This window comes from Periophthalmus magnuspinnatus, chromosome 24 (assembly GCF_009829125.3).
Source record: "Periophthalmus magnuspinnatus isolate fPerMag1 chromosome 24, fPerMag1.2.pri, whole genome shotgun sequence".
NCBI classification, from domain to species: domain Eukaryota; kingdom Metazoa; phylum Chordata; class Actinopteri; order Gobiiformes; family Gobiidae; genus Periophthalmus; species Periophthalmus magnuspinnatus.
The window spans coordinates 25,019,972-25,037,324 of record NC_047149.1 but is presented as its reverse complement, the minus strand read 5'-3'; the positions used below and the strand labels follow the sequence as shown (position 1 = coordinate 25,037,324).

The following is a 17,353-nucleotide window of genomic DNA, read 5'->3' as shown; positions in this document are numbered from 1 at the left end:
GGCGTTGAACGTGATATTAAATAAAACGCAACTAAACGTATGATCATGATCTGTAGGACCAAAGAGGATAAACACATGACATATCCTGATTTTTGCCTGTCGAATGTTGTGTTGAAGGTCACAGCTAAAATTAAATCTCTTAGTGCAGAGGCGTCAAACTCATTTTCACCGAGGGCCACGTCAGCAAAATGGCCGCCATCAAGGGCCAGATGTGACTGTGCGGCAGGATAAATGTCACTAAATGTAAACAAATGTCATGTAAAATAAATGTAATCACTTTTAAACTTGTCAAATAACTGTTTCTGTATTTATTATTTATTCAAGTTGCGAATATTACGTGTCCGTGTAACTCTGTATTTCCTGATAAACTGACATTTTTAAAAGTGTGGATCTGGTCAAAAACAGCCTTTTAATTATTGGACAATTAGTTGTTTTTCTTGCAGACTCACTTTTTCATACTTCGCTCTGTGTTTGGTGTCAAAATGTCGACGTAGATTGTACCGACCGCGCCTCAAAACACAAAAAACATAGATTTTCTCCTTAAAACACAAACTTGTATTCACCTTTAGCACCTTTCTTGAAACTTCCTTCCACGCCGACAATTTTCCTCTTCCTGAACAATTTGGGATGATTATTTGCAAATAGTTGCACTTGTTGGGAAAATCTCATTAGTTTATTGTCGATGCAAACATTAAAGCAGCACAGACTTATTTTAAAATGACAGTCAAGCCTTAATTTACCTTCTCGCGGGCCACATAAAATGACGTGGCGGGCCGCATTTAGCCCCTGGGCCTTGAGTTTGACACATGTGTCTTAGGCGTATCATCAGTGTGAACATGTCAGATGATGATGATGTTTAAAGACGATGCAGGACGTCGTCGCTCAAGCTCAGACTCTTTTGTTCACGTTTGGTTTATGTTCTGATGATGTAAAGTCGATGTTATTTAAATCATATTGTTCATTTTACACTGCACAACTCTGGACTCATTACATAAAAGCCAGAGTCCAAACGCTGCAGGTGGATTATAATGACGCTTTACATGTGCAACCGAGATGTTTGAACACTTTGCTGCACTAAGAACTTTAACGTACAGTTTTATTTACAGCTGAATAAGTCACAAAATGAAAAAATGTCACTCACAAACATAAGATTCAGTGCGATTCGTTATCAGTCCAAGATGTGGAGACACTGGTGTTTCTGTCTCTTTAAAATGTAGATGTTACTGTCCCTGTCTGTTTTTAAAAATGGACCATGAATCTGAAATATAAAGATGAATTGAAATTGAAAATCTGTGGATCAGTCATGTTGGAGACAATGTGCGGAGTATAGAAAGAAATGGCGGAAATATTTGGGTACGCACGGCCAAAAACACAAATAACGATGTATTTTAGGCAAACCACTGACGCACACGTTACAAAAAAAACTATTATTTAATCAAGATATTATGGGCAGCATCCAAAAAAAGCCATTACAGGCAAACGGCATAAGGAAGACGCCCCCTATGCTTGGAAACTGGAAGGACATCCGCGTTATGGAGAGATTTACGCATATTCTAAGGTTACAAAAAGAAAACTACGAAGAACAATGTGAAAAATGTCCGACTGTTCATTGTTCTGTTGTAATGTCGATAAAATCTGAGTAAAAAGAAAAGAAAACCGGAGAAGGAAGTGCGAACGTCACAGCGTGAAGGTGAAAACGGGAGTTAATCTGCAAAATGGCGTCTTGAAAATAAACGGTTAAAGATTACGCAAACATGCACGAAATAGTGAAACGACTACAACGTGATTAAAACCGATTAAAGTCGATTTTTCGGAATAGGATTTAAAGATTTAAGTTTGCCAGAAGAACTTTAAAAGCAGGATTTCCAGTATAATTCCAATGTACTTCTTTTTGAACGTAATGCTCTATGTAACTTTCCTGGTGAAGCGTCCATCACCGTGGAGACGTGACTCTTTTCTAATTGCTTTTCTTCCACCGTTTAGCGTTAAATTTGTCTCCGCGGCCGAGTTACAAGTCAGATCTGTCAAGAAACAAAACCCGCTCACAGTAAGAACACATGTTTTGTTTAGTTTTTTGTCATTTCTTCAGCAATATAAACCCTGCAGTTAAATAAAGGCGTCATACACAAGTTTAATGCCGTATTGTGGAATATTCCAGGCAAATGAAATGACCAGGAGCGGTTCGATGTACAGAAGGTTTCGACAGTGTTCATCTGTAATCAAGACGTTTCCGCTCCATCCGGAATCCTTTTTATATTTTCACGGTTCTGGCTCGAGACGCTGGGATTTATATCACTCTGAGTTAATTAAGTCCAGCCCCAGTGGGAGGAGTTTAAGGTCGGACTCGCGCTCGGCCTTTTGAACCGCGCCCGGATCAAGAACGGGCTCCACGGCTCAAACTCACACCCGCACAACCGAACGCCGCACGTCCACGTCAGAAGGAAAAAGTCCAGAGACGTGAAATATCTTTAAAACAGTGAGATGGAGACGTGTGAGACTTTAATTAAACGACAGTGTGGAGACAATCCAACCGAAGAGGACGCTCCAGCCTTCAGGGGGCGCCAAGCTGAATGTGTCTCTGGGGCCCCCTCCTGGTTCAGCTGTTGGTGATTCACATTTGACACATTCTGACTCTGCTCTCGTCACTTTGACCAGTTGTTTTTGTTTTTATCTGAACAACGTCAGACTGAAAACATCCAGAATGACACAACTACAACAACACAACAACAACACAAACACAACAACAACACAAACATATAAGAATAAAACACAAACATATAAGAACAACACAAACATATAAGAACAACACACAAACATATAAGAACAACACAAACATATAAGAACAACACAAACATAAGAACAACACACAAACATAACAACACAAACATATAAGAACAACACAAACATATAAGAACAAAACACAAACATATAAGAATAAAACACAAACATATACGAATAAAACACAAACATATAAGAACAACACAAACATAAGAACAAAACACAAACATATAAGAATAAAACACAAACATATAAGAACAACACAAACATATAAGAACAAAACACAAACATATAAGAACAAAACACAAACATATAAGAACGACACAAACATATAAGAACAACACAAACACATAAGGGGGGTGTCAAGATTTTTTTCAATTCTAGATGTTTCTGGTGGATTTTAATGTGTTCAGTTGTGTGTTCAGTTGTGTGTCCAGTTGTGTGTCCAGTTGTGTGTCCAGTTGTGTGTCCAGTTGTGTGTTTCTTACATTCACATTCTGTCGGGTCCTTGCTCCGGTGTAAACACAGAGCTGTCCTCACCTCTGCCCGACTCAAAATCAAACACAGCAGCAGAGATTTTTACTACTATAAATATAAAACAAATGTAATATTTTTAGAGGATATTTACTCTGCTGTAAACACACAAACTGTGTCCAATAAAACTTCATATATTACAGTATTTTCAACATAAATGTATGAGCTCTTGGGGGCCCTCTGGTGGCCTCGGGGCCCTAAGCAGCTGCTCAGTCTGCTTATAGTCTGGACCGGCCCTGGTTTGGAGCAGAGTTCATTCACTTTTTCCTCGTATCCTCTTCCTCTCCACGCACAAGACACGGCTCGTAAACATAAACGTGTGTCGTGCTTTGCCTGGGCCCAAATCCTAATCGTGCGAGGTTCGTTTGCACGTACACACCGCTCCCGTTCGCTCGCTGACGTCATTTTGGAGCACAGCAAAATAATAACACGCACGTGGCAGACACTTCATCAGAAAAGTGACAGAGTGGAGCTTTCTGTCATTTGGCGTTCTGTTTTAAAATCGTGCATAATGCCTGTCCAGATTCAGACGGGTAAAAGTGCCAGTGTTCTGAGTCCGCGGTGTAAAAATGAGGCCGCTTTAAGACTTCACAAATTGGAACAAAAACGTCATTCGTCAGCCCGCTTCTCCGCCGGTTTAATCAAATGTTTTGGCAGAGTGGGCTTCGTTAGCATAATGAGTGCACTGATGAAAGCCGCCGTAACAAACAAGGAAAACATGTTTATGGCCGTCTAATTTGTAAGCAATTTAAGTTTGAGGGGGGAAAAAAAAAGCTGTAAAGTCATGCTATTTCATTTGTCAATCCCACTAACTGAACGTGGGCGAAGTGTCATGCCCGAGGACACAACGACAGTCACGTACGCACTGTCAGTAGAGAATTGAACCTTCAGCTAAGTGTGAAAAATGTCTTTAGCCTTTCGTTTGAGGATAAAAATCACTGAGAGCGGTTTGAAGTGTCTTGCCAGTAGACACAATGTAAAAAAAAAATGTAGGAATCGCACACCAACCTCTACAAACTCGGTTATCTAAGTGACTGGAAGTAGTTAGTTTAGTTTAAGTGCCTTGCCAAAGAACACAACAGACTACATTGCTGGCAGAGATTGAACTACCAACTCCCAGTTTCATGAGTGTCTTGCCAAAAGAAACAACAGCAGTCTTCATTGTTATTAGCAGAGATTGAACCAGCAACTCACTCGCCAACTCCTTTATTCCTAACACAATACAATCACACGTTTAGGTTTGAAGCTGAAGGTGCTGACAGTTGTTTGAAATGTTTTGCCCAACGACACAACAGCAGTATGCCTTGCCAGTCGCAGAGATTGAACTACCAACTCACAGTCGCTAACGCTCGATCTCCAAAACAGCACAATCCCAATGTTTAATCCGTAGTTCAAGGCTGATCGATGTTTGTTTTGCAAAAGGACACAACAGAAGTCAGAAGTCTACACTGTTAGCAGCAGAGATTGAACTACCAACCCCCAGTCTCTTTCTCTGCATTCCTAACACAATAAGTCTGTAGTTGAATGTGACTGACAGTTGTCTTGCAAAAGGACACAACAGCAGAGATAGAACTAGAAACTTCCAGCACAATCCCATGGTTAAGTTTTCTTTAATATGACTGACAGGTGTTCGAAGTGTCTTGCCCAATGACACAACAGACGTATGCCTGGGTAGTAGCAGACATTGAACTACCAACCCTGCCTCTAACCCTTTATCTGTAGCACAATACACAATCCCAAGGTTAAGTATCTGAAGGTAAAGATGACTGACAGTCGTCTTGCAAAAGGGCACAACAGCAGTCAGAGGTTGAACTACGAACCCTGAAAAGTCTGAAAAGTCTTGCCCAATGACACAACAGAAGTATGATTGGCTAGTAGCAGAGATTGAACTACCAACTCCAGCCTCTAACCCTTTATCCCTAACACAGTACAATCCCAAGGTTAAGTATCTGAAGGTGAAGATGACTGACAGTCGTCTTGCAAAAGGGCACAACAACAGTCAGAGATTGAACTACCAACTCCAAGTCTCTATCCCTTTATCTCTCACACAATACAATCCCCATGTGAAGTATCTGAAGGCGATTGACAGTTGTCTTGCAAAAGGACACGACAAAAGTGTCATATCGCTCAAAAATTATCCATTTAAATTTTGCCTGTTTAGTTGCGTCATAGATAAAACTCTAGACTTCTCCTGGCACAGTTTAAGCCCATAAACCATCACCGGATTTATTTTGCTGACAGATTGTTTCATTAACCTGTTAATCCAAAAACGTCTTCTCTAAGCGCTTAAAAATGCTTCAAATTTTGCCTGTTTAGTTGCGTCATAGGTAAAACTCTAGACTTCTCCTGGCACAGTTTAAATCCAAAAACTATCACTGGACTCATTCCTCTGTCAGATTGTTTTATTAATCAGTTAATCCAAAATCATCACTCAAACATGCTCCATTTAAATTTTGCCTGTTTAGTCGCCTCATAGATAAAACTACACTTCTATGCAGTTTTTAAGCCCATAAACCATCACCGGACTCTTTCTTCTGTCCGATTGTTTCATTAATCCGATTATCCAATGTTGTTTTCTCTGAGCGGTCAAAAATGCTCCATTCAAATTTTGCCTGTTTAGTTGCGTCATAGATAAAACTCTGGACTTCTCCTGATATAGTTTAAGCACATAAACCATCACCAGACTCATTCCGCTGTCAGATTGTTTCATTAACCTGTTAATTCAAAATCGTCTTCTCGAACATCATAAAAATGTTTCAAATTTTGCCCATTTAGTTGCGTCATAGATAAAACTCTGGGCTTCTTCTATGCAAAATGAAAAAAGTAAATAAGTACAATAATAATAATAATTAAAATAATAATAATAATAATAATAATAATAATAATAATAATAATAACAACAGATACAATACAATACAATAAAATAATAATAAAAAAATCTCTCTCTTATGTTGCCTGATCTGCTTCTGTGCTGATTCTTGTGTTGGAAAGGAAAAGATTCGGTTCTTTTAAAAAAAACAAGATCCGGTTTGAACTGTTCACTTTAAGAAATCGTTCAAAACTCTTTCACAAATGTCACATCACAACCCCAGACCTCCAGAATTCACTCACTGAGCTGCAGAGGCCGCACTAGCACTGAGTCGTGTTTCAGATCAGAATAATTGTATTTTTTTATAAGTGGTTTTATCTGTTGAACCTGGTAACCCAAAGTTTCACATTTAACCAGCTTGAAAACCAGATCTAAACCAGCGCCGCATTTTATCTACAGAAGTAAATAAATAAAACCGCTCGTGTCAAGATGTCCCGAATTCAACTCATTTTCACATTTCATATTTTGTTCACAGTGAGACAAACGCAGACACGTGTCAGACGTCGAGCGCCGCATCAAAACAGACCACACGTCGAGATGAAAACGCATTTTTTATATCACACTTTCCACCGTGACCACCGGGGACGCTGCGTGTGCGTCCCGACGGGTTACAGCACTTTCACTCCTCCGCCGACTCGGAGATATCTCACTCATGCAGGGAGCCCTCTAACCCCGCTTGCTGCCAAAAGACACTCCCCACAGAGAATTACAGCTTTGTGACAGTTTGACATTGAAGGATTATCAGCGCGAGACTTTACTCTGGAGTGGCAGAGGGCAGCGGAGGAGGAGAGGAGATAAGAGGAGGGACGGGAGGAGAGGAGGAGGGACGGGAGGAGAGGAGAGATAGAAGGAGAGACAGGAGGAGAGACGGGAGGAGAGGAGGAGGGACAGAAGAGACAGGAGAGACAGAAGAAGAGACAGGAGGAGAGACGGGAGGAGAGACGGGAGAAGAGACGGGAGGAGAGGAGGAGGGACAGAAGAGACAGGAGAGACAGAAGGAGAGACAGGAGGAGAGACAGGAGGACAGAGAAAGAGACAGGAAAAGGGAATGGAGGAGAGGTGGGAGGAGAGGCAAGAGGAGAGATAGAAGGAGAGAGGAGGAGAGACGGGAGGAGAGATGGGAGAGACAGGAGGAGAAGAGATAGGAGGAGAGATAGGAGAAACAGGAGCAGAGGCAGGGAAAGGGAAAGGAGGAGAGACAGGAGGAGAGTTGGGAGGAGAAAGGAGGAGAGGGAAAAGGAGAGACAGGACGAGAGATAGGAGTACAGATGGGAGGAGAGACAGAAGGAGAGACAGGAGAGACAGAAGGAGAGAGGAGGAGAGACAGGAGAGACAGGTGAGAGGAGGAGAGACAGGAGGAGAGACAGAAGGAGAGATAGAGGGACAGAGGAGGAGAGAGGAGGAGAGACGGGAGGAGAGAGGAGGGGAGACGGGAGCAGAGAGAGAAGGAAAGACAGGAGGAGAGACAGGAAAAGGGAGAAGGGGGAGAGAAAGGAGGAGAGACAGGAAAAGGTAAAGGAGGAGAGACAGGAGGAGAAATGGGAGGAGAGACAGGAGAAACAGGAGGAAACATAGGAGGAGAGACAGGAGTGGAGAGGAGGAGAGAGAAGAGGAGAGACAGGAAGAGAGACCGGAGTCAACACAAACCCACAGAGGAGTTCAAATATGTGAGAGAAATAGAAGGAGCGTCAGCTCCAGATGTAATAAGAGGAGGAGGAGACAGACTGTGTCACGGGGGAATATGTTTTTATTATGAGCCTTAGAAAGGAGCTGAAGTGTCTTGCTCAAGGACACAACACAATAATGGATTTCTGGAGACTATTTCACTACTTTAGTTGTTTTTTGCTGGAATGTTCCTGGTTATGGCATTAAATGGACATATCTATGGTCACGTGGTCACATTTATCTAAACACATGCAGGTTGCCTTTCCACAGATCTGACCTGTAACCCAACTCTGTCACCTGCTTGTTTCCATGGAGATAGCTCTGTGCAATGCCATACTGTGGAACATTACACTTATATTTATTTTTTCGTGTAGCGTTTGCATCACTGTAACCGGCAGAGACAGATACAGGTCTTTGGGAAGAAAAAAAAACAAAAACAACAAAAAACAAAACAACGAATCGAAAAACAAAAGAGGAGGTCGACCACAAAGGGCCGGCGAGAACGTGTTTGACCGTCACCACGGCAACAGCAAAGACAGAAGATCGCCGGATAAAGGAGCGCGCCAAGAAAAGCTACTCGAGAAGCATTAGGAAACCATTTAAAGGAGCTGTACCCAGAATTTGTCATGTGTTTGAGCGAAATCCATCATCATTCATGGTGTAAGCAGCAAATATGTCCACATCTCCAACGCTCAAAACGCTCTGCTCCACCTTGTGATGTCATCAAGTGGTAGTTTTCAAGTTAACAGCTCCTTTTACCTTTAGTTCAGTAGTAGATTAGCAATTCCAGGTCTGAAATCATCCAAATTATTCTAGAAATGAAGGTGTGTGTGGAGTTTAAAAACACAGCGGAGCACTTCCTGTATCACCACATGATGACATCACAAGGTGGAACAGAGCGTTTTCAGTTGTCATGAGGAAACATTATAACATAGATCAGAAAATAGCGTAATTTTGGCCCTGTAAGGTTAAATAAGTCCGCTGTTTACTGTCTGCATCTAATTATGAAGCGTTTTATTGTTAGAGAATCAGGAAGTGCACTGTTAGCATGCTAGTTGTTGTTGGCAAAACTCCGCTCTGGCCTCTGAAAGTAGTGAAAACAGCTTAGAAACTCATTGTGGTGAATAAACGGGATGTTCAGAGTGTTTAAAGTGAGTGAGGAATAACTGCAAACGGTTTAAAATGACCTAGTTTTACTGTTTTTCACGTTTTTAAAACCAGAAAAATCTGGTGCAACGTCTTTAATCGCATAAGCCTGTGGTCTGATTGGTAATAGTTGGTTTCCTCTGCACGTAAATAGCCACAGGTACGCGAGCGAGTGATTGAAAAGAGAAGAAAAGAAGGAGAGAAAGCGCAAAAGATAAAGGGAGGGAGAGGTTTAAACGCCCGGAGTGACAGTAAGAAGAATGTATTTACAACAGGCTGTGTCAGGACCCAGGGCCGAGCCACAAAATACAACTGAGTGTAATGGACCAAAAGAAGAGCCAGAGCATCAGTCTGAACTCTGCACAAACGACATGTTTAAAGGGCCGTTTTATATGTTTAAAGGGCCCGTATTACACTGTTTAAAGGGCCCGTATTACACTGTTTAAAGGGCCGTTTTATATGTTTAAAGGGCCCGTATTACACTGTTTAAAGGGCCCGTAGTACACTGTTTAAAGGGCCCATATTACACTGTTTAAAGGGCCGTATTATATGTTTAAAGGGCCCGTATTACACTGTTTAAAGGGCCCGTATTACACTGTTTAAAGGGCCCCTATTACACTGTTTAAAGGGCCCCTATTACACTGTTTAAAGGGCCCGTATTACACTGTTTAAAGGGCCCGTATTACACTGTTTAAAGGGCCCCTATTACACTGTTTAAAGGGCCCGTATTACACTGTTTAAAGGGCCCGTATTACACTGTTTAAAGGGCCCGTATTACACTGTTTAAAGGGCCCCTATTACACTGTTTAAAGGGCCCGTATTACACTGTTTAAAGGGCCGTTTTATATGTTTAAAGGGCCCGTATTACACTGTTTAAAGGGCCCCTATTACACTGTTTAAAGGGCCTGTATTACACTGTTTAAAGGGCCCGTATTACACTGTTTAAAGGGCCCCTATTACACTGTTTAAAGGGCCCGTATTACACTGTTTAAAGGGCCCGTATTACACTGTTTAAAGGGCCCCTATTACACTGTTTAAAGGGCCCGTATTACACTGTTTAAAGGGCCGTTTTATATGTTTAAAGGGCCCGTATTACACTGTTTAAAGGGCCGTATTACACTGTTTAAAGGGCCCGTATTACACTGTTTAAAGGCCCGTATTATATGTTTAAAGGGCCCGTATTACACTGTTTAAAGGGCCCGTATTACACTGTTTAAAGGGCCGTTTTATATGTTTAAAGGGCCCGTATTACACTGTTTAAAGGGCCGTATTACACTGTTTAAAGGGCCCGTATTACACTGTTTAAAGGCCCGTATTATATGTTTAAAGGGCCCATATTACACTGTTTAAAGGGCCCGTATTACACTGTTTAATGGGCCCTTTGTAAACTACCACTTGATGACATCACAAGGTGGAACAGAGCATTTTGAGCTTTGGAGATGTTACAGACTGATAATAACGTGTTATGGTCAGATCCAGAACTAAACCAGGACTAAATCAGGTCTAAACCAAGAATAAACCAGGGCTAAACCGGGACTAAACCAGGACCCAAACCCGGCGTGTGCAAACACCACTTACAGGATACTTCTCCAGGGGGTCGGTGAGTAAAGCGTCTCCAAATATCGACCTGCAGTACTCCGCCATCTTGGCCTGCTGCTTTGGTCTGTGGATCACAAAAACACATTCATTTATAATAAAACTGCGGTAAAACTACAGCAATAAAAAAACAAAACAAAAACACAATTAGCGTTAGCGAAGAATAAAAGAGGCTCACGAGTCGACGTGGTTTTCAAACGAGAGGATGATGGGGAAGGGGGAGGTCTTGAAAGCGCACTCTGAAATGGCCTCGATCACTTCCTGTGAGACAAACACAGTTAAATGGTTAGTGCGTTTGGCTTTCCAGGAAAATAAATAAAATTTGAGTCACATTTTTGAAGAGGAAATGGATGGTTTTTGTGCCAGCGGATTCGATTTCTAAGACAGTGACGATTAAAACCTCATTAAAGATGGAGTCAGCTCCTTTAATGTGTCCAGTGTCTGTTTACTCAGACTCTTCAGATCATGGAACGCAACTCCAGGACTAAACCAGGACTAAACCAGGACTAAACCAGGACTGAACCAGGACTGGACCAGGACTAAACCAGGACTAAACCAGGACTAAACCAGGACTAAACAAGGACTAAACCAGGACTGGACCAGGACTAAACCAGGACTAAACCAGGACTAAACCAGGACTAAACCAGGACTAAACCAGGACTGGACCAGGACTAAACCAGGACTAAACCAGGACTAAACCAGGACTAAACAAGGACTAAACCAGGACTAAACCAGGACTAAACCAGGACTGGACCAGGACTAAACCAGGACTAAACCAGGACTAAACCAGGACTAAACAAGGACTAAACCAGGACTAAACCAGGACTGAACCAGGACTAAACCAGGACTAAACCAGGACTGGACCAGGACTAAACCAGGACTAAACCAGGACTGGACCAGGACTAGACCAGGACTAAACCAGGACTAAACCAGGACTGGACCAGGACTAAACCAGGACTAAACCAGGACTAAACCAGGACTGGACCAGGACTAAACCAGGACTAAACCAGGACTAAACCAGGACTAGACCAGGACTAAACCAGGACTAAACCAGGACTAAACCAGGACTGGACCAGGACTAAACAAGGACTAAACCAGGACTGGACCAGGACTGGACCAGGACTAAACCAGGACTAAACCAGGACTGGACCAGAACTAAACAAGGACTAAACAAGGACTAAACCAGGACTAAACCAGGACTGGACCAGGACTGGACCAGGACTAAACCAGGACTAAACCAGGACTAAACCAGGACTAAACCAGGACTAAACCAGGACTGGACCAGGACTAAACCAGGACTAAAACAGGACTAAACCAGGACTAAACCAGGACTGGACCAGGACTAAACAAGGACTAAACCAGGACTGGACCAGGACTGGACCAGGACTAAACCAGGACTGGACCAGGACTGAACCAGGACTGAACCAGGACTGGACCAGGACTGAACCAGGACTGGACCAGGACTAAACCAGGACTGAACCAGGACTGGACCAGGACTGAACCAGGACTAAACCAGGACTGGACCAGGACTAAACCAGGACTAAACCAGGACTGAACCAGGACTGAACCAGGACTGAACCAGGACTGGACCAGGACTAAACCAGGACTGGACCAGGACTAAACCAGGACTAAACCAGGACTGGACCAGGACTGGACCAGGACTAAACCAGGACTAAACCAGGACTGAACCAGGACTGAACCAGGACTGGACCAGGACTGGACCAGGACTGGACCAGGACTGAACCAGGACTGGACCAGGACTGGACCAGGACTAAACCAGGACTAAACCAGGACTAAACCAGGACTGAACCAGGACTGAACCAGGACTGAACCAGGACTAAACCAGGACTAAACCAGGACTGGACCAGGACTGAACCAGGACTGAACCAGGACTAAACCAGGACTAAACCAGGACTGAACCAGGACTGAACGAGGACTGGACCAGGACTGAACGAGGATGTTCCTCCTCATAAACAGACCTGGAGTTGTGTTTTGTTTCATTCACATGTTTGAGTGACACTTTATTATTAGTCTGTTTCATCTCCAAACCTCAAAATGCTCTGTTCCACCTCGTGATGTCATGAAGTGGTAGTTTTCACGTTCACAGCTCCTTTTACCTTTAGTTCATGACTTAAAGTGGCAATTCCAGGGCTGAAATGATCCAAATGATTCTAGTGAAGGTGGATTTTAAAAACACAGCGGAGCACTTCCTGTATCACCACTTGATGACATCACAAGGTGAAACGGAGCGTTTTCTCAGCCTAAATGTGCAGGGTTTGTGCGTTAAACATGTTTGAATGAAACAAAACACAACTCGATCAGAAAAGAGCTTAATATCAAGATTGAAACTGGCAACGAAAATGAGAGAATGATGTCAGGCTGATTCTGCGTTCTGATTGGATAATAAAGTGTTATCAGTAAAAACTTATGTATATTTAACTGCAAATATAATAAAACTTTGCTCATTTGCAGCTTCCTGATTGAGATGAGACATAATTTAACTCCGTCAGCTCGTCAGACTGGTGGTGTAAACTCGGGCGTAGGCGTCTGTGTGGTGTCTCTCGTTTTCCTCCGTCAGACTGGTCCTATTAGACGTGCCATTCCTCTTCTGTTTCTCTCGTTAAGTGTAAATTCTCTCCATCCATCACTCCACTCGTTTATCCTCAGACTCTTCGTGCACTTACACTTTTCACACCTTCTCCCTCGGTCAGAGTACCACCTCCTCCTCCTCCTCCTCCTCCACCTCCACCTCCTGACGCCAATCAAACCTCCTCCAGACTTTTCTTTTACCGTCTGCTTCTTCACGGCTCCTTGTCTCACAAATGAGGCTCTTGGTTTTGAGCAGAAATACCACAACTACTATTACTACTACTACTACTACAATTACTACGACTAATACTACTACTGCAACTTCTACTTCATTATATCACTAATAATGCTACTATTAGAAATATGACAAATTTTACCACTACTGCAGCTGCTAGTTCTACTACAACTACTACTACTGCTACTACTACTACTACTACTACTACTATTATCACTGCAACTTCTACTTCATATCACTAATAACGCTAATTCTACTCTTATGAATATGGTAAGAGAAATACTACTACTGCAGCTGCTAGTACTGCAGCTGTTACTACTGCTACTATTACTACTACTACAACTACCACTACTGCAAATTGTACTTATAATATCACTAATAATACAAATTTTACTACTATCACTGCTACTTTTGCTTCATATCACTAATAATGCAAATTCTACTCTTGTAAATATGGCATGAGAAATACTATGACTACTACTACTACTACTACGGACTACTATGGACTACTATGGAGTACTATGAACTACTATACACCCGTGTCCAGACCCCGGTCCATCGCAGTGGCCCGGTCCATCACGTGTCCAGACCCTGGTCCATCACAGTGACCCGGCCCATCCCGTGTCCAGACCGTTACCTTAAAGGAGATCTCTGTTGTCATGGTGAAGCCGTGTGTGATGACCGGCTCCTCCTCTGTGGTCCGACCCTTCCAACAGTCCAGCTCGATGCAGCGGCAGCCGGACAGTAGCACCTGTTTATACATCTCCACGGACGAGTTCCCCGCCAGCTGACCCGCTGCAACAGACACAGGGAGGGCATCAGGGGCAAAAATCAAGATCACATTTAACCACAAAGTCTCACAAACAAGTACTCAATCTATTCTATTTTTTTCCCGTTCCCATTCGGATTTTCTTCCACTTATCCAGGGCCGGGTCTAGAAGTCTAAACAGGGACTCCCAGACTTCCCTCACCCCAGACACCTCCTCCAGCTCCTCCAGTGGGATTTCAAGGAGTTCCCAGGCCAGCTGAGAGACATAGTCCCTCCAACGAGTCCTGGGTCTTGCCTGGGGTCTCCTTCTGTCCAAAACACCTCCTTTGAGAAGCGTCCAGGAGGCACAGACGTGGAGGAGCAGCAGCTCTACTCTGAGCTCCTCCCTTATCCAATTCTATTCAAGTTAATTTGACTTTATTCAGTATTAATAAACTGCAATTTGCAATAAAAAGACATTTAATCTATTTGAGCCGAGCGCTACCCTTGGAATACATCTGAATAGTACTACTACTACTGCTAATACTACTTTTACTGCTACTACTGCTACTACTACTAGCACTACTACCACTACTGCTGCTGCCACTACTACTGCTACTACTGTTACTAGTATTACTACTCCTGCTACTGCAATTTCTACTTAACATATCATTAATAATACTCATTCTACTATTACAAATATGGTATGACAAATACTTCTACTACAACTACTGCAACGTCTACTCATAATATCACTAAAAATACTAATTCACCAACAGACATGGAGGAGCAGCGGCTCTACTCCGAGCTCCTGCCGTGTCCAGTTCTATTCAAGTCAAGTTTATTTTAATCAGTGTTAATAAATTTGTTTTTAAATGTGTTTTTGTTATTTAGTGTTTGAAAAAGCTCCTATTTTCAACCTTCGATCTCATAATAATCCATCTGGAGGCAGCAGCTGGTCTTAACTTGAGCTGGTCCTGACTCGTTGTATCTTTTCCGGGTCAAGTTCAGGAGAAAATGCAGGATTTCTGTGCTTGTTGCCTGGATACGGCAAACGTTCTTTAGTTTAACACTGTAAATTATCCAGCGGAGTTCGAGCATCAACCTATTTAGAGGGAACGGCTAAAGGCGAGCTGCACAACGTACATGTAAATAAACGGAAAAGCAAACGTATTTCTCATTTGTTTGTCTCTATTTGCGCAGTGTGAAATGAGCTGTCAGTGTCAGACCTTCACAATAAAACTGTGTCTATAGCTGGAACATGCAGAGACTTTTATTTTGGAAGTGTTTAGCCGCCGTTAGCAAAGTTTCTCATTTGTTTGTCTCTATTTGCTTAGCGTGAAAGAATCTGTAAGTGTCAAACCTTCACAATAAAACTAAACATCTATAGCTGGAACACGCAGAGACTTTTATTTTGTTAGCGTCACAGGAAGAGGAAGTGTTTAGCCGCCGTTAGCAAAGTTTCTAATTTGTTTTTCTCTATTTGCGCAGTGTGAAATGAGCCGTCAGTGTCAGACCTTCACAATAAAGCTGCGTCTATAGCTGGAACACGCAGAGACTTTTATTTTGTAAGCGTCACAGGAAGAGGAAGTGTTTAGCTGCCGTTAGCAAAACCGTCACAGTTTAGTTCCACCGCGGTCTTGGATTATTTACTCCCAAATCTGACTAAACTAACCAGCTGTAACGTTCAGATTTGAGTCGGACGTAGCTTAAAACCGACGTAACGACCAGCTGGCGCGCGCGGCTCACGCAGAACAAGCTAGCATAATTACACTTTGCACACAGAATACTAGCATCACTTCAGAGGTGATTCATGGATTACACTTCAGTCTGTCGAGGGTTTTGAATGAAATTACTGTAATTAACTCGTTTGTTTACGTTTCGACACAGTTTCAGTTTAAATACACAAAAAAATAGTTCAGCCTATTGTACGACCTTTAAAGGGGACGTGTTACGCTAGTTTCTGATCTATGTTACAATGTTGTTTCCTCGTCACAAACAGACCTGGAGTTGTGTTTGTTTTGTTTGGTTCACACATGTTTAACACACAAAACCTGCAGATTTAGGCTGAGCTCTTCTCGCAAACTGAAAACACTCCGTTCCACCTTGTGATGTCATCATGTGGTAATACAGGAAGTGCTCTTGTTTTTAGCTCCACTTACTCTGCTTCACCTGCGCACCAGCTGAGGTAACGTCCTTGTCCTCCTCCGACAATAGTGACAATCTTGCGTTTACTACACAAGACCGTGTTCTTCTCTCAAACTGAAAACACTCCGTTCCACCTTGTGATGTCATCATGTGGTAATACAGGAAGTGCTCTTGCTAGTAGCTATTGCCATTAGCCCCACTTACTCTGCTTCATCTGTGCCCCAGCAGAGTTAACGTTGTCCTCCTCCAACAACAGTGACATTCTTGTGTTTACTACATAATTTTAAAGCAACACTGTGTTCTCAAACGCTCTGTTCCACCTTGTGATGTCATCATGTGGTGATACAGGAACTGCTCCACTGTGTTTTTAAACTCCACACACCTTCATTAGAATGATTTGGATAATTTCAGCCCTGGAATTGCCAATCTCGACTGAACTAAATGTAAAACGTAGCTGTTAACTTGAAAACTACCACCTGATGACATCACAAGGTGGAACAGAGCGTTTTGAGGTTTGGAGATGTAACAGACTAATAATAAAGTGTTAATAATGAAACAAAACACGACTCCAGGTCTGTTTTTGAGGAGGTAACAGCATTAGAACACGACTTAAAGCTACAAGAGTCCGTTTTGTGTGATATAGGACCTTTAAGTTTTATCGCGGCATTTTTAGAGAAAGAATAAGAACTTGTACTTTCAACAATACTGTGAATCCACCTATAAAACTGCAACAAAACCTGTTCTCGAAGCTTAAGATTACCCTGGGAATAATACATTTTTAAAACAAGGACAAAACCCGACTTTTTCCCAATAGTTTTAGAATGAAGTGAATGTATCCATGGGTTTCACAGTGATGACAAGTTAGTACCAGCCCGTCGCCATAGCAATTAACAATTCAAAACAAAATATTATATCTTTTGAATGGTCGACCGTCCTCAAAATGGCACCACAACCACAGGCTGTTTATATAAATGGACACAGCTAACACGCTAGCCGCCGCGTTCCAAATACGAAGCGATCATGGGCGTGTTTCCAGCTCCGTCGA

The 17,353-nt window shown here is 42.5% G+C and overlaps 1 protein-coding gene across 1 annotated transcript in view; it reads right to left on the bottom strand.

Annotated features, from left to right (window-relative positions):
* Positions 1-17,353, bottom strand: part of LOC117393057 (1-phosphatidylinositol 4,5-bisphosphate phosphodiesterase beta-1) — a 328,875-nt gene that overhangs the window by 71,474 nt on the left and 240,048 nt on the right. Inside the window, exons 11-13 of the mRNA XM_033991233.2 lie at positions 14,050-14,207; positions 10,767-10,849; positions 10,571-10,655 (exon numbers count right to left, since the gene is read on the bottom strand). Of these exons, the coding sequence (XP_033847124.1) occupies positions 10,571-10,655; positions 10,767-10,849; positions 14,050-14,207 (326 nt within the window). The remainder of the gene's footprint in view (positions 1-10,570; positions 10,656-10,766; positions 10,850-14,049; positions 14,208-17,353) is intronic.